This window comes from Lagenorhynchus albirostris, chromosome 17 (genome assembly GCF_949774975.1).
Source record: "Lagenorhynchus albirostris chromosome 17, mLagAlb1.1, whole genome shotgun sequence".
Taxonomy (NCBI): domain Eukaryota; kingdom Metazoa; phylum Chordata; class Mammalia; order Artiodactyla; family Delphinidae; genus Lagenorhynchus; species Lagenorhynchus albirostris.
The window spans coordinates 18,710,812-18,729,717 of NC_083111.1; the positions used below are offsets into that span (position 1 = coordinate 18,710,812).

General features: G+C 35.8%; 1 protein-coding gene across 2 annotated transcripts in view; it reads left to right on the plus strand.

Annotated features, from left to right (window-relative positions):
- The window catches only part of CRISPLD1 (cysteine rich secretory protein LCCL domain containing 1), a 44,058-nt gene extending 36,131 nt beyond the window's left edge, over positions 1-7,927 (plus strand). For both annotated transcript variants that reach the window (XM_060127596.1, XM_060127597.1), the window contains 3 exons: positions 74-149; positions 4,108-4,238; positions 6,876-7,927. In XM_060127596.1, the coding sequence (XP_059983579.1) occupies positions 74-149; positions 4,108-4,238; positions 6,876-6,927 (259 nt within the window). In that variant the 3' untranslated portion in view covers positions 6,928-7,927. The remainder of the gene's footprint in view (positions 1-73; positions 150-4,107; positions 4,239-6,875) is intronic.
- The last annotated feature ends 10,979 nt before the right edge of the window (positions 7,928-18,906 follow it).

An 18,906-nucleotide genomic window follows, 5' to 3' on the forward strand; every position in this document is an offset into this window, starting at 1 on the left:
CTATGATCTTACTAATAAGAAAGACTGAAATAACCAGCTACTTAATATTTGTAAGTATGTATTTATTTTTTAGAGTATACTGTCCTCGGAACTGTATGCAGGCAAATCCACATTATGCTCGTGTAATTGGAACTCGAATTTATTCTGATGTAAGTACCCTAATTTATGCAGCTCTCAGTATCTATCTATGTGCATGCACACGTGTTTAAATGTATATATGTACATTTCTATACAGAAAAAGGAACAGATTCTGTGTTGATATACATATTCTCGGAAAGGTCAATCATCAATAACACTAAAAACTAAATATCTATATGCAAATATGCATGCATAATCATTTATCTTAACTAAATTTTTCTTCGTATCCTATCTATGTCTCTTATATCAGATACTAAATGAAATAGCTTGGATGCATCCTTGGGAAGGAAAAAGCATTTTACTTTTCTTTAACCTTCCTTTTGGTTCTTCAGTACTTGAAGTATAAACTGGATAATTAAGAGTTTGTCAAATGTATGAACAATATCTCCACTGCCAAATGGGCGTTTAGCAAGTAGCATAGAATCAAAACCAGGTAATCATTAAAATACATACAAAAGGAAACCAGTTGAGGGTGTATTGTAATGGATGCCAGAACTGGGGTTGGACGAGGAAGATTAGCTGTGATGGCTTCAGAGCCGATAAGTGCTTTCTGATCCAGGTTTCAAGTGTGGGTTGGTAAAGAGGATTAGCGCACATTTTAGGTGGGGTGAATGGCACCTACAAAGACATGGAGATGAGGTGAGAGCAAGTGAGCTGAAAGTGGGCATGACTTGTAGGTTTGCTTGTATCTGAGCTGGTGAGATTTGAAGCTAAAAGAGGCTGCAGCCAACTTAGTGTGAGGGATGGAGGGAGGGATCCGGCTCTTGAAACATGTAATTGGAGAGTCTAAATACATGCTGATAAGTTTAGATTTTATGTGGCAGACATTTGGAAACCACTACCAATATCTAATCCAAAGAGTTCCAAAAGAAATATATTCTTGATGTACTTATTCAGTAGAATACTATGGAAATACAATTGTGAAGAGTCCTGAAATGTGAGTATTACCACCACTTGGTGAATTCATTTCGGGTTCAGGTTTTTTTGTTTTTCAGTTCAGCTTTACCGTTAAAATTATTCTCCGAATCTAAGTCTCTCTCCCAGCTCCAGGTTTGCAGTATTCTTATCTGCAATTTCAATGTCCTGTTGGTATCAGAATTTGGTAGTCCTCACAATTTGTGCTTATCTTCTTGTCTCTGAAAACATGCTTTTTCTAATTTTTCTGTGAACATCATGGTCATTCTTTACCTTCTGAGTTATTGCCACTTTCTCTGTGAAGTGTATTGCTGGTTCTCCTAACCCAAGTATGGTGTTGCTTTTCTTTTTTATAAATTTATTTACTTTTTAAACTTTTTGGCTGTGTTGGGTCTTTGTTGCTGTGCGTGGGCTTTCTCTTGTTGTGGCGAGCGGGGGCTACTCTTTGTTGCGGTGCGCGGGCTTCTCACTGTCGTGGCTCCTCTTGTTGCGGAGCGCGGGCTCTAGGCACGCGGACTTCAGTGGTTGTGGCACGTGGGGTCAGTAGTTGTGGCTTATGGGCTCTAGAGCTCAGGCTCAGTAGTTGTGGTGCACGGGCTTAGTTGCTCCGTGGCGTGTGGGATCTTCCCGGACCAGGGCTCGAACCCGTGTCCCCTGCATTGGCAGGTGGATTCTTAACCACTGGACCACCAGGGAAGCCCGGTGTTGCTTTTCTTTAACCCTATTACTTTGTTTTTTCCTTTTATTTAGCACTTAACTGATTCTGTTAGGCGTTATGATTGTTTCCCCACCTCTTTTATTAATTTTTAAGTTTCTTGAAGGCAGCAGCTGGGCAAATTATGCATTATTTTTTCATCAACAATTTTACATGTGCCAAGATGTGAACAAGACAGGCCTAGTTCCTGCTTTAACAGAATTTAGAGTACGCAGTGATATCAGACATTTGGCAAACACCTTGAAACATAAATGTTTGTTTAAAAAAAATTAATAAATATATATGAATGAGGAAATCTAGAATCATCAGAGATTTCCAAAGAAATCATTCTTCCCAGTTTGTCCCCTTAAGTAAAAAAACTTTTAATTTTACTCATGTCTGGTGAAAATCTTTCAAAATATCCTATACACTTCTCTACCTATAAGCCATCTCTTTGCTAGAGTTCAGGTTTTTATTAGAACTTATATCCTGAGATCATTTTATCTTTCTATCTCAGTGAAATGGGGTAAGAAATTTTGTATTACTATGTAGAACAAGTTGAAAATATATATTTTTTATGTGCTAAATACAGAATCAGAGATTCAGCCATTAATTAAGCAATCTTCCCATCCCTTACAAAATACATTATCTATTTAAATACAAGATATGGAAAAATGAGAAACAATCTATCAATCTCCCTCTCTCCCCCATCTTTCTCTCTTTCCATTTATAGAGTTACAACTTGTACATTCTATTGCTTTCAGCTTTTATTTCTCATTTATGACAGATGAAATTAATTTCTGCATTCATTAAAAATGTTCCACTGTTTTCACAGATATAGTTTTTTCTTTTCGTGGTATATTAGTTCTTACAATGTGCGGGTAGGAAAAGAAAATCTCTTCTGACCTTTGAACTCAAATCGTAATGCCTGCTGACTGCATAGTTATGGGCAAAACAATAGTTTCAAACCATATTAAGTGCTTGGATTTAGTGAATGTTATATCTAAGCACTTTTATTGCCTTGGGAAAAGTGCTGATGATAACCTTTTAACAGAACAGGATAAATACTGAAAAGTGTACAGTTATTTTTAATTCCATCTGTTATGAACCATATCGGACACAAATATTAATTCAGTGAGGGACTTTAAATGGTGAATAAAATGTGTCCTCAGAGTAAGGATATGGGGTTTTGGATGTATGGTATTTTGTGATATAGCAAAAACATGAAAGGTATTAGACAGCTTGGCATTCGGTCTCTCTGATCTAATAAATACTGACTGATGCCACAGAGTTCAGAGCACAGTAATAAAGCAAGGTCACGTAAGATGCACATGCTTATGTGAACTTAGAAAAGCACATTAGGTCACTCACATGTGCATAGAGATAAGAATACACCAGTGGGTTCAGAAAAGACCCATTGGGATATGGGGTAGATTGCTTTATACTGAAACAGTTCAAGCGTTTCATTTTGTAGGATTTTGTCAGGCTATGCTCAGCTATTGATAAATTTTGGTAGAACATTTGGATGAAAGCAATTGTCAAAATCTACAGAAGACTTTAATTGGCCAAAAGAAAAGCGTTGACTTCTAGAACTCAGTCATGTTAAAAAAATGGAAAGCGTTTGTTGGACCTGATACAATTTTCTCCTTTATAGAAATTCCATTCAATTCAGATTATATAACTGGTACAATGCAAAAATAGAACTTCCTTAGTACCTCATGTCAGACCATTCAAACCAGAGTGATGTACATTGCAAATCTAGGTAGAAGCGATGGTTATTCTTCATCTTTTTTTCTTCTTGGGCTTATTCTTTTGGGCAAATTTTCTCTACATAGGTTATATTATCTAATAGGAAAAACCTCCTCATTTAATGTATGCCTGTATTTTGGAAAAGGGACTGTAGAGATATACAGAACTATGTTTGAGTTGCTCAAAGTCAAAACTGAATATAAATGAGGTCCAGATAATCCCCCCTGTGAACGTTTGGTCAGAGTGACCTGAGTAGGAACTAGCAAAGGCTGAAATTTAAGAGTGATAAGTAGGCCCTTGAAGAGATAAAAGGAGCCAATTTGCATTTTATTGCTTGGACAGTAGTAAAAGCTTGCTGTTTGGACAGATTAGCTGGTGAAAGGATCTTATCCTTGCAGCCACCCTTAAGATCTACCTTCAGGTGCGACTTGCTTGGCTCTAACTTTGTGTCTTTTAAAACATTCCTTTATGCACAAAACATCATCCTGTAACTGCTCACTGGGTATCCACACAGAGACAGATGTCAGCGACCTTGTGTCCAATAGGAGAGTAGGCTGGACAAGTTCAGCAGACGTTTTCTAATGATGGTGGTTTTTTCCTTTCTTCTTCAGCTGTCCAGTATCTGCAGAGCAGCTGTACATGCTGGCGTGGTTCAAAATCACGGGGGTTATGTTGACGTGATGCCTGTGGACAAAAGAAAGACTTACACTGCTTCTTTTCAGAATGGAATCTTCTCAGAAAGGTAAATAAATTGATATATATGTTTATAAACATATATGTATTTAGATATATCATCTTTCCCATTATGCTGGCTTTACAACCAACTCTCCTTAGCATGGCTTTGAGGTTTCGTGACTGAGCCAGTGTGCTTCCTTTGCACGCTGTGTAATAGTACATCTTCCAGGGATGGGAGAAGCTGCAGTACCAGAGATGCCTGTCTCCTGCAGGCTTATAAAAATCAACATGAAAATCGGATTATGAGTCAGAACCACTCTTTTGTTAATTGATCTTATAATAAGGAAATTTCTTTCATCCTCTTTTAAATTTTCTAGGTTAGTTTTTACATGTAACTCTTTCTAGGTGAGCGAGGCACTGAATATTTCTCTACTCCAGTTATCTGACAAAGTATTTGACCAAAGCAATGAGTCTGATTTTCCCCGGCACCAAATTCTCTTTTTGATTGGAAGTTCGATGCCTAATATGATGTAAATGAACTCTTTCAGGTCATCTGGTATTTGGCTCATTAGTATTATATATTTCAGTGGTTTGAGAAAATTCATGTGACTTACTTTATTGAGTAATAATAAAAGTTAAGAGAAAAAAACCCTGTAGTGATTTTTTTTAAATCATTGGTACTTGGGGAAGTAATATTAAGTCCCATGTATTTTGTATAGATACAGATAAATCCCTAACTTTTAAACATTTACTAGGTTCTTCAAAATTGCCAGTGGAGGGTTTGCACATGTGGTAAAGTTTCTGTAAAGGACACAAAAGGATATGCCATGCAGGATACCTAGATTGCCTTCCACATAAGCCATCCTCATAAAATGACAGCTTTGTACTTAGCATCTATTTTCAGATGAGACTGTATCAGGAGGCCATTGTTAAGGAGGTGGCTTCTCCACACCCTGACTTAGCTGGCTCATATCAATGCCCTAGAGTACTAACTTACCGTTTCTTAAGTCTGAAAAAATGTAACTTGTATTGCCATCATACTTAGTAATATTTTTAACATCTAAAAAAAATTTAGTGAGGAAATTTAATGGTCAAACCTGTAAGATCCTAAGAATTTCTTCACTGAAATGTAAACAGACACACAGAGCTCACTCCCCACACCCTTCCCCCATCTCTCTCCTTCTCTCTCTCTGTCTATATATATGAAAGGCACAATATATAAAGTAGATGGAGTTATAGAGCATGATATGCAGTTTTATAAGCTAAACTGAGTAATGTGGCTTCATTTACCTGTCATATTTCTTAAATTTATTTTAAACCTATAAGGTAGATGATATCCTAAGAAAACTGAGAATAATAATTATTTATGAACATCTACTATGAATTTTCCAGATGCTCGAGGGCCCTTTAAGTATATTGACTCAGCTCTACCAGTAGCCTTACAAAGTCGGTTCTCTAAACTCTAATTTACAGACATGTTAACTGAGGCTCAGAAAGGTTAAATGATACGCCCAACGTCATATAACTAGTCAGTCTCAGAGCTCAGATTCAGAACTAGTTCTGTTAAGTTCAAAAATGTGTATTTTTCCGGTGTATCACTGTGTAAAAAGACACTTTCCAGGGCACTTTGTCAGTTTGTTTCCTACAAATAAAAATGGCTTTCAATTAGCCGTCTACTTGTATGAAAAACCTGGCTTGTGTATGTGTGTGTGTTTATTGTGTAATGTTGTGTGTGCACACTTGTGACATTCTCATTTCTTCTTCTAAAATTCTCCCCTTTCTTTCCTTACACATGAATAAATATGTAAAAGAAATTGCACTTTGTCTCTCTCTTAGCATTTGTGTGTATCTCTAAAAGCTTTTTTGTATTATTAAGAAAATAATACTTTATGCAAAAAATATGGACTTCAAAAGCTTACATTTGATTAGAATAAATAATAATTAATGCCATTATCAACCAGTTTTAACTTGAGGCATTTAAGCAAAACATACCTTGATTAATATTGTCAAATAAAATATAAATAATTTAATAAAGAGTAAAAGGAATGGTTTTGCATTGCTTTAAAGTCCTGTTTTAAAATACTTCTGAAATGAGATTGAGTGCTCTGTGTGTGTGTATGTTTCCATTTCAGTGAAGAAATACTTAGGACCTTCCAGATTTGACCATTAAATTTCCTCACTAAGATTTTTTTGAAACCACAGATGTTAAAATATTAATAAGTATGCTAGCTATATAATTTAAATTTTGTCAGACTTAGGGAATAATAAGTTAGTATTCCAGAGTATCTCCTAAGTATCTCCATCTCTTTAACTTGCAGTTAGCTTTTAACCATGCCGGTCAGTTGTAAACCTGTATCTTAGTATTTCCCCAGTAAAATGGCATAAGAGCCACTTAACTGTACTTTATTGGAACTAAAGGTGGTAATATATGAAAACATGACCTGAAATCTATAACGTTCTATATAAAGGACTATTATTACCACTATGCACCTTACATTTTTTTTAGCAAACTTGTGTACAGCCAAGATTTTAAGAATTATGTCATCCTCACTCAAGCTTTCCAATAACTATAAATTATAGTAGTCTAAGAAAGTTGACCATCTGGATTCATAGAGCTGCTTTCTTGACTGTCATAAGAAAGCATGATTTGTTTGAAGGATTATATATAGAGATGACATCAATACACTCTGTGTATTTTTTGCAGTTTACAGAATCCTCCAGGAGGAAAGGCATTCAGAGTATTTGCTGTTGTGTGAAATGGAACACTTGGAGGAGGAACACTATTCCAAATGCCATATTTCTGAAGTTTGTATAAAACTGTAACATTACTGTACAGAAGATATCAACTATTTTCAACCCCCCATGAGTGTCAAATGCATATAAATTGTGATAGACTACATCTATAAAATAAAACATGGGACATTATTAGTTTAGGGAAAAGTAATGAATATGTAATGGTTTTAGAAATCCTGTGTTAAATATTGCTATATTTTCTTAGCAGTTATTTCTACAGTATTACATAGTCATAATTGTTCTACATTTCATATGTTATATTATATGGTGCTTTGTATATGCCACTAGTAAAATGAAACTAAACATTGAATGTGAATGTTCCTCAGAAAATCATCTGGTGCATTTAAAAACAATAATAAAAATAGTAACTCTAAAAATGAAAAAAACACATACTGCATTTTCCCAAGTTCAATGCTATGATTACCTACTCCATGTAATATCAAATTATTTTCCACATAATACCTGTATAGTTTTTCTCTTTTATTAAGTTTAGGCATATAGAATATTAAGTCCTGATATTGCACTTATTTTGTATAAAATAATTCCTTAATATCCAAGTGAATCTGTTAAAATGTTTGATTTCTTGGGAACGGTCTTAATAGTAAATGGAATTACGTCAGAGTAGTGGTACGAAAACATTTCTAGTGATCATATAATAAATGTAGGATTAAGCATGGGCAACCAGAGCTTTCTATGTATTGTTCAAAGTGGGGTCACACATTTATATTGTATCCTGGCAAATACTCCTGCGGGCCAGGAAGTATAATAGCAAAAAGTTTAACAAACATGAACTGATGTATTGCATCACCATTGCCACTGATTTTCTTAATGGTAAATGGCCTTGTGTATAAATGTTGCCATATTATGGTATCTATAATGGTGATATATTTGTTTGTATGAAAAATGTATTGTGCTTTAAGACTAAAAAACTGTAAAATGTTAATTTTGGTAATTTTTTTTCTGCTGGTGAATTTACTCTTTCCTTGTAAACATATTAAAATTAATCATGTTTCAAAGTATTTTTTTTAGTCCCCTTTGTATTCTTATTTTGATTTAGAAATCATTTTCAGTTAACAAAATTATTGTAAGTCTTTTGAATTTGGGTTTTGACATTAATCTAAACAACACCCCTTATATCAGATGTTTCAGAGTCACCCTGATTATTTAGTTATTTGTTTGTGAAAGATGAGACAGACAATATATATTTAGAAACATTATATTAAGGGAAATTTCAAAAAAGAGAGATTTATTTATAAACTAGAAGGAAGGAATCTGAAAGATACAAAGTGATTATGAAAAATGGGCAACAAATACTTCAAATATTTTTAGAAAGGAAATGAGTAGGTGTTTAGGAACAGATAAAAGAGAGATAAATTACAGGAGGGATCAGAGAAAGCAAGAGATCTGGATCATACCAAAAAAGGAAAGAAAAGAGGGGCTCACATAAACAGCTGCTGGAGAGGCAATTGGTGAAGAAACTAACATCATGATCAGTTATCAAGTATTGGCTGGGAATTGGTTCAAAATGTAGGTAATCAAAAAGTAACCATTTATATATTAAAAATGTCAAAACTTAAAGCAAATTTTGTGGGATCATATTTTTTTCCAAAAGACAGACACCTTCCTAAATACTGTGATTGAAATGTAAACACATATAGTGAGATTCATCTTCTGTTCCTCGCTCCTCCCCCCCACCCCGAGTAGGGACGCCCCATTAATTCTGTCAGTATAAGAATTGTTATATTTGTCTCTCGTTTAGCTATTCATCATCAGTTTTCTGTACTATTGCCATGTCTCCAAGTGGAGCCTTTTCATTTTGTTCCTCTCCATTCTTTTTCAGTGCATCATTAATTTTTACTGGAATTACTCTCTTCCATAAATCCGTTATTTAAGAAAACCAAATCATCTTATAAAAGCATTTAAGACCCTCCATAGTCTTGCTCCATATTGCTTATCTCTGCTGTTCTACAGGGTGTGGCCTGGAGTAAGTTACATAACTTTCTATGCTTCAATTACCTCACCTGAAAAATGGGACAAATAATACCTCATAGGGATTGCTCTAAGAATTAATTGAGATATTATGTATAACCTACTTAAAAGAACATTAAACACACAATATATGGTCAATATACGTTAGTTTTCATTACTAATATCTTTATAATCATTTTTGTTGTTATTTACCATGGGGAAACTATGCATCTGTCATAATACACTACTGATCCTTCAGCATTTAACTAAATGTGAAATCCTCCAGGAATTTTTCTGCAACTCTCCTGGTAAGAATAAAATAATGCTCTCTAATATGCCTTTTTAACTTAACCATATTAATTTTTAAATTTTACCTTATATTATATTTAGTTCTTTAAATTTAAGGATAAGCTCCTGGATAATGGTAATACTCTTATCTATCTCTGTACCCCAGAGACACAGTAATTTTTATCCTCTAAAAATAGTGGGTCAGTATTGTTGAATGAATAGTCCAACAATTCCTAATTTTATTCTTGATGACATAAGTAAACATTGTGCATGTTGTCACAGCAGAAATAAAATATTATAGCTAGTTAAAATAGTTTATTGATAAACATTCTAAATGTGGACTTAAAACAGAGTTCAATGCTTATATAATAGTATCAATATTAACATCATTATTTCAGCTTTCAAAGGTTAACAGACCACATGTTAACTATTACTTTAATGTTATGCATCTAATAAAAATAATGTGGGCATTTCAAGTAAAGCAGAGTAATCAAAATTTTTTTCTTTCCTAAATCTGTTGATAATTTGCATGCTATAGTGTCTATTTTTCTATTCAATATTGTAACTTGAAGTCTTGACTTTTCTCTAGCATTTCTACTATGTTCTTAAATATAAACTCACTTGAAGAACATGGTGAGCTAAAAAAGAAACAGCAATGATTTTTGCAAACATACCAAACTTCAAGATTTAGGGTTTAAGCTAATTTATTGCACAAAGAATTACATTGTTCAGGTGGATTTAAAACACTTATCTGATGTGGTATTTCAACCCTGGCACCATAATATTTAGGAGTTGAAGAAATAGTTTAGTCAAATTACCTGAACCTCTTTCACTAATTTGCTGGAATTAAAGGCTAAATTATACTTTTGAGATTTTTAAAAGACAAACTTTTTAGAACTCTACTATTATGCCTACCAGTTAGATATTCTCTTTTTTTCTTGTTCTCCGATCCCTGTCATGTTCTGCAAAATAATGAGTGTAAAACAATGCTGATAAGCAAATATCTTTGTACTAGATCATTAAATTGTGAAAACTAATTTTTCAGCGACTACTAAAAAATACCTTCTAATTAAAACTCTAATTGTCGACTATATTTATGACTATGCTGATGAAGATGAAAACAGAGGGCCTACACAGGGCTGTATCTGATAAGCTCACTTTTAAAAAGGGATGTGTATGTAAGATGAAATAGAAATCAGGAATAAATATTTAAAAGTGTATGGATTGATTTAAAATAACATTAGGAGTGTTAAAATCCCAGCCTGACTGAGCTCTTAACTTATGCTAAAACCAAGATTTTTTTTTTTAAAGCCGTATGGGAACAACTTGGTTAGGAACAATACAATGAAAAACATGAATAAATGAACAGATAATAGCCCCTCCTGAAGCTTTCTGCTTTCATTTATTCTAGGAGAAGGGATGACATGTATTGAGCACCAACAATGTGTTAGAAACACTGCTTTAGATTTCATGTATATTATTTGATTTCTCACAACTTGTGAGGCAAGATTATTTTCCCAAATTTATGTATTAGAGTGTAGATTCTAAAAGGTTAAGTAACTTATCTCCATGTGAACTCTCAGAAGTTATTTAAATAAAGTTACGGACTTTATTTCAGATATTAATGAACTAGATTCAATCACTTTAAATCAAATTTATTAAGGTATAATTTACATTCAAGAATGTGTATGCATTTATTATACACTTTGATGAGTTGTATTAGTTTCCTAGTCCTGCTCTAATGAAGTAGCACAAAATGAGTGGTTTAAACAACAGGAATTTATTGTCTCACAGTTCTGGAGGCTAGAAGTCCCAGATCAAGGTATTGGTACAGCCAGGCTCCCTCTGAATGCTCTAGGGAATGATGTGTTCCATGCCTCTCTTCTATCTTCTGTTGGTTTGCTGACATTTTTATGTATTCCCTTGGCATGTGGCATAAACCCAATATACACACGTTATCCTCTTTATGTGTGTGCCTGAGTCCAAATTTCCCTTTTGTGTAAGTACACAAGTCATCCAATATGACCTCATCTTAACTGATTACATCAGCAATGACTCTATTTCCAAATAAGGTCACATTCTGAGGTACTGGGGATTGGGATTTAAACATGTGAATTTTGGAGAACACAATTCAACTACATTAGTGTTGACAAATTTATACATTTGTATTTACTACCATTATAAGGAGATATAAAACATTTCCATAACCCCCCCCCAATTTTGTGTTGCTTATTTCCAGTCAATCCTCCAAATGCCCTCAGATTTGGCTATCACTGTTGTGCTTTTTATCAGGATTAGATTGAACACCTCTAGGGGTTCATATAAATATAATTATCTATATAGTATGTACTGCTTTGTGCCTTCTTTTGCTCTGCATGTTTAATGTTTTTAAGATTTACTCATGTTGTTATATTTATCAGTAATTTTTCTTTTTTAAACATTGAATAGTACTCTGTTGTATGAATTTCCATCAATTTACTCATCCATTCATCTATTGCAGATGAATGTTCCATGTTTTAGGTAATATTGAATAAAGCTGCTACGAATATTCATGTACAAGGCTTTGCCTATACACATATTTTCATTTCTTTTAGATACATAGGTAGAAGAATTGCTGGGTTATATAGCAAATATGTGTTTAAAATATTTTTGCTCACCTTTTTTTCAAAGTGGTTGTACCATCTTACAGTCCCACAAGTAATGTAGGAGAGCTCTTGGTTGCTCTACATGTTTGGCAAACTTGATTACATTTAATCTTTCTAATTTTAGCTGTTCAATACATGTGTAATCCTCTCTCATTTATGGTGGTTTTACTTTGCATTTACCTCATGAATAATAATGTTGAGCATTTTTTCATGTGCCATTTATATATCTACTCTGTGAAGTGTCTATTCAAACCCTTTGCCCATTTTTAAATGACTGGTTGTCTTTTTATTATTGAATTATAATAGTTTTTTATATATCCTGGATATAAGGCTTTTGTCATATACATCCATATACATATAAGGATATGTATTTTAAGCAGTATATATGTAAATATGTATTTGCTACTTTAATGATGTTTTTTGGAGAGCAGAAAATTTAAATTTGATGGAGTGCAGCTTAATTTGTTTTGTTTTGTGTTTTATTACAAGTGTTCTTCAAAAGTCCTAATTTTGCTTTAATTTTTAAAAACTATTTTCACTGGATATAAGATTCTGTGTTGACAGTTGTTTGCTTTTAGCATCTTAAAGATGTCATGTCATTGCCTTCTGGCTTATGTATTTTCTGAAGAGAGCTTTGCAATCATTCTATTTGTATCCGTCTCTACATAATGGTTCTTTTTCCTCTGGCAGCTTTCAAGATTTTCTCTTTATCACTATGTAGAGATTGTTTAGTCTCATACTGAGGTCTAACCTTTTTGGGGTCTCTATGAAGTGCTCCCACTGATACGCAAGGAATAGCCACTCCGGATGCTCAGAACTTGTTTCCTGGGTCCTGGTGAGCTCTGGAAAAGGTTCCATTTATTCTTCTCTCATTGCTCTTTTTTGAGTCAGGCTGGTATTAAGCAAACACTCCAGGGGATCCTATGAACATTTGTGAACCTGGGCCGACCTTGCCCAGCGGCCATCTTCCTAGGGCTAGCGGCTCCCCCAACTGCACTCTAGAAGAGGAGCGAAGAACTTCCTTGCAGCCAGATTCAAGGCTCTGCGCCGTGAAGGTACACAGAGCCAGAGTCAGGCCTCCCACGTGTCTCTCACCAGCCGACTTCCCGGTACTGCCTGGGATGGCAAAACTAAGGAGTTCCCCTGAGATCTGGCCCGGAGTCCCCGGCCAGATGAGCCTAGCCCATCCCTACAAGGCGTCGATCTGGGACCGATCCGAAAGAGCCCGGATGCCGAGTCGCAGGATGCGCATGCGCAGTTTGGCAGTTCGCTCGCCCCCCCCCCCCCCCCCACAGCCTCACGGAGCACCTGCTCTCAGGCGTCCAGGAGCTGAAGGGCTGTGTGAACAGGGCCGGTCCAGCCTCGCAGCCCATCTTCCTGGGGTCAGCTGTTTCCCCCACTGCACTCCCGACGTGGAGCAGGTAAGGTCCTTGGAGCTAGACGCTCCGTGGCCCTGTGCCGGCAAGGTACACAGGGCGGCCTCTGTGGGAGTCAGGCCTCCGAGGCATCTCTCAGCAGCAGAGGACTTTCCCACGGGGCCCTGGACATCAAGACTGAGGAGTTCCTTAGATCGGCTTCAGGGGAACAGGCGTCTCTGTTTTGGGGCGGGCTGGACCTTGGCAGCGCCTTGCTGCTCCGGAACTCCCAGCCTGCGGCCTGGCCTCTCCCGCCACTGCCCAGACCCGGCTGCGCAGCGGGCTGGACCTTGGCCCCACCTTGCAGTCATAAAAATAAGCCAAATCCTGTATTTGCACTTAGCCGGGAGGTGAGTGTTCATCTATAGCTGTTAAATACAAATAACCTTTTTTTTTTTTTTTTTTTCGGTACGCGGGCCTCTCACCGCTGCGGCCTCTCCCGACAGGCTCCGGACGCGCAGGCCCAGCGGCCATGGCTCACGGGCCCAGCCGCTCCACTGCATGCGGGACCCTCCCGGACCGGGGCACGAACCCGCGTCCCCCGCATTGGCAGGCGGACTCCCAGCCACTGCGCCACCAGGGGATCCCCTTTTAACTTAAAGAATTCCACTGGAAGTCTTTAATTGACTTCAGTTATCAAACATCAGAGAAGAAAAGAATTGGGAACTGTTGTCACTGCTTAATAATAAAATTTTTGCTCCTACTTGGCTCATTGCTCTGGCACTGCTGAGATGTGCAATGTAAGGAAATAATTATGATAATGTATCCAGAGCAGATGTGCTGGAAATTGTTCTATAACTTTGATACAGTTTTAATCGACAAAAAAAAAAAATCTTAGCTTCCTTTGAGAACTATAGTTGGGCAACCTCTGTCTATGTTGTGTATGAATTTATGTGTGTGTAAATTTACATTTTTTATAGAATGATGGTGTGTTAGATAAATGTCTTAGTGTTCATCTAACTACCATTCATCATCTCAGTTTGCAGGTGGAAAAACTGAATATGCACTGACTTGGCCTAAGTCTTATAGAGCCGTGAATAATTTTAAGTAAGTTCTTCAGACTTCCAATCATATTTTCTATATTTCCCTGAGATAAAGCCAGGAACAAGCACACAAACCCAATGTTAGAGTCCCGATGCCTAAATGCTTTGAATACATCCTTGCACACTTCAGAAAGTATCAACAGTCAGTGATTATACTACAAACACTCTACCAGTAAGGGTGAGTACCACACTAATAAGGAATAAACCTAATTCAGTAATTTAATGTATCAATTTAGAAGCATATTTGTTTGTTGCATCAGAATCTCTTTTTTAAAAAGTAAAAAAAAAAACAAAAAAAAAATTCACAACATATACACTAAGTCTGTAAGACATTAAAAAACCACCAGACAACTGGTATTGCTGTGTGAAATACTAAGAGGCCTATCAAATGATTTTATAAATAGTACTAGTAATAGCCATTTTCATAGAGTGCTTATTACGTGCCAGGCATTGTCCTAAACAGTTTATATGGAAACTCACACAGTCCACACTACAGTCCAGTGAGGAGAGGGCCATTATTATCATGTTCATTTATAGATGATAAGAGTTCAATAACTTCCTCAAAATCACCCATAAAGTAAATATTGGAGCCAGGATTTGAACTCCTAAAATATGGCTCTAGATTCTGGCCTCTTATTAGTTATTTCTCTCCCACAGCCAGCATCTTTTATTAGCTGTATACACAGCCTAATCTCTTTATGCAAATATACTTTTCAGAATGGGTACAAGGTATGAAGATACTTTTATCATAAGCAAATGCCCTATAAAGTCATCTACTGCAGAGGAGGCTTCAATAACTAGGCCAACAAGCTCCCCACCTGGATAAGCGACATCACCTAGACAAGTAAGTTTCCTGTTTTTCTGCCCCACGTTTTAGCCTCTAATTGGCCTCGTGTTGTGAGGGACTCCCCAACCCCGTGAAAACCTGTCAGAGCTTTGACCAGTAAAGTTTGTGTGTGCTCCTGCCACCTTGTGGTTGTATATTGTTCCTTGGTCAGCTCTGAAATCCCCTACACTTGATATATATTTTCCATTTTGGTCATCTGTTTTTTATTCCTTTGTTCCTCCTTTCCTGTCTTCTTTTGGATGAGTCAGGTATATTTAATTATTCCATTTTGTTTTTACTTTTCCATTAACTTTTTAGCTCTATATTCATTTATTTTTCTCATAGTAGTAATTTATAGGGACTGTAATATGCATTTTTTACTATTTTACTGTCTATCTTAAATTAGCACATTTGTCACTTCTAAATGCAAGTGCCTTCAAACACTTTAATTCATTTACCACCACTCCTACCTTTTGTGCTCGTGTTATCATAATTTTTACTTCTACATTTGTGATCTGCCTTATAAGACGTTGTTGTTCATTGAAGTAGTCAGTATTTATTTACATTTACTTTTTCCAGGGTTTGTTTACTTCAGAAGTTCTGTGTTTCCATATATTGTCATATTTTATTTAATATGAGAAAACATAATATACCGTAGTGTAGGCCAACTGCTCATGTATTTGCTCAGCTTGTATTTATCTGATACGTCTTTATTCCATCTTCAGTTTTAGAGGACATTTTTGCTAGAGAGAGATTTCTGAGTAACTTGTCTTTTTCCTTTTGATCACTTTAAAGATATTCCATGGTCTTCTGCCTTCTATAGTAATGATGACCATTAAGCTTTAAGTTTAATTTTTGTCCTTTTGAATGCAAAGTGTGATTTTCTTTGGCCGCTCTTAAAATTTTATCTTTATTTTTTGGCAATCAGACTGATAACCAATTGGTAACTAAAATACCTAAATCACCTGTAGATTTCTCTTTCCTTTTTTATTTTTCTTTGATTTGGGGTCATTTGTTTCTTTTCTTTTTGCATGCTTCATATGTTTGAATTGGAGGAAAATTGTAGAAATTCTAAATGATGTTATCTTCCTCCAGGTGGGCTAAATTTTCTTTTGCAAAACAACCGCAGCACTATTGGATCACCTTGGTCCTATTAAGGCTTGGTTTTCGTCTTTGTTAGGGCTAGTTATTTTATTTTTGTCTTCATTCCCAAAGCCCTCACTATTAGAGCATAGCCTTTCTGGGGTCTCAAATTAAAGCACGGGGTAGTAACGAAAGCCACCCTTAATTTTGACTGGGTTTGAACTCCAGCTTTTCTCCCTAAATCATGTGGCTACTGCCATGTCTGCTTTAGCATTTTAACCTCCCAGATGCTACTTCTAGTAAGTTTTAAAAACATTTTTGAGTGTTACCCTGTGAGTGCACAGCAGGTCAGACAATGATTTAGGGGAGATGTGTATACTAATTTTTAAGCCCTCTCTCTGAGGTTTCCTTCTCCACTGGTGTTTGCCTATTAAATCCCAGCCAGTATGGCAGCACCAACATCTGGCCTCAGTCTTCTCAACACAGTAAGACTTACACTTTCTGCTTCTGCTCTATCATCTCCCTTGTCTGACATTTCATTATACAATTCCCTTCTCACAAGGGTTTTACCCCTTCAAGCCCTGCCTATATTTGATGCTTTCCAAATCCATGTTTTATAGATTTTTTTCAGCTTTTATAGTTGTTCTGTGCTGGAAGGCTAGTCCAAAACAGGCTATTCTACACTGGCTGTAACCAAAAAGCTACAAATGTTTGTTTTTATAAGCTGTATTTTATTTGGAAGAGGTAATGAAGCCCATGGCAACAATAAAAAAATTCAGATGTTCTAAAGATATATCATGAAAAGGATGTTACTTTGAATTTATAAAGTTTCCCTTTATAAATTCAACCAAGCCTCATATGGATTTACAGTCACAGATCTGCATGTCTTTGTATTTATGGATTTGTGCATACATGCATGTGAACTCTTAACCATTATGCTATTCTGTCTAATTAAGAAATTAACACCTCCTTATTAATTTAAAATATTTTGACCAGCCATTTTTCTTTTCATTTTTAAACTTGTATGTGTATGTTGTTAAATTTTTTTTTAAATTAATTAATTTATTTTTGGCTGTGTTGGGTCTTCGTTTCTGTGCGAGGGCTTTCTTTAGTTGTGGCAAGCGGGGGCCACTCTTCATTGCAGTGCGCGGGCCTCTCCCTATCGCGGCCTCTCTTGTTGCGGAGCACAGGCTCCAGACGCGCAGGCTCAGTAGTTGTGGCTCACGGGACTAGGTGCTCCGCGGCATGTGGGATCTTCCCAGACCAGGGCTCAAACCCATGTCCCCTGCATTAGCAGGCAGATTCTCAACCACTGCGCCACCAGGGAAGCCCCTGTTGTTAAATTTTTTAAATCTTTTCCTTAATGATTTCGGATGTCATTCTGCTTAGAGGAGCCATTCTTACTTCAAGCATACATTAAAAAAAAAAAACTTCAACGTTTTCTTCAAGCACTTTAAAGTTTTTATTTATTATGTTTAAATATTGGATAAATCTAACATTTATTTTGGTATAAGGACTGAGGAATGAGAAATCCAACTATATTTTTCCAAATGGCTATCCATTTTTCCTAGCACTGTTGTTTGAATAATTCATCTTTCCCACATAAATTTGAAAATGCTGTCTTATTTGAACTAAACTTCCATAAATAATGCTATAATTATTGGCTGTATCTTCTGATCTATTGATCTAGCTATCTATCAGCCAATACTAACATGCCTTGTTAATTTGCTTTGTAACATATTTTAATGTTTGGTATGGCTTATGGCTTACTACTTGTGTTTTTTAAAAATTGCCAGCGAGTCTCACATGTTTATATTTTCATAGGAAGTGTAAAAGTCATTTTTTGTCAGTTAATAGTCCAGTTTGAGACACAGGTATAATATTGGATGCCTTATGCTTTTGGTTATAGTTACAGTTCCTGCTACCATAATTTTTCTTCTTTTTATTAAACCGGATCAATGATATCCCCAGAGCCTATAATGTGAGGTCATATGTCATACGCACTTCGTGATGTGGTGACATTCCTGCTCCCACTGTACACATCCTCACTGCCCAGCAGAATGCTTCTGGGAGAGATCATCCTTTTCTCTTTCTGTCTTGTTACAAAATAACTCTAATCCTTCTAAGTAGGATTTAGTAGACATAAATGTATAAAACATATCACAAAGAGGTATTTGATATAAATAGGCAGCAAGTTGTAGTCTCCACCAAGAAAGAATAACATAACCAGTATCTTTCAACATTGAGCTGTGCACTGAGTTTAGAGAATGTTTTCACTTAGTTCCTGGTTCCCATTCTATCTGCTATAAATATGCATTGCACTGGAATATACACAAATTCTAAAACTTTGCAGCTTGTACCTTTTAATTTATGATTCCAACCTACATTTTATGAAAGCAATAAATACCATAAAACTCATTTAATATTAACATTTTTCTTTTACATCCTTTAGTAGAGGAAAATGATCTTAATTTGATTTTTGTTAGTCTGATGAACATGTCAAATAATAATTCCTCAAATTCCAGTAGTGTCTTAAAATTTACAAGCTTTTTTCACATATAATATTTAATTTGAGTTTGACAAAAAGTCCATGAAATAGATGTTTATTTTTCCATTTTACAAATGGGGAAAGCAAAAGCAGAGATGTTAAATGATTTTAGTGAACTCCAAAATG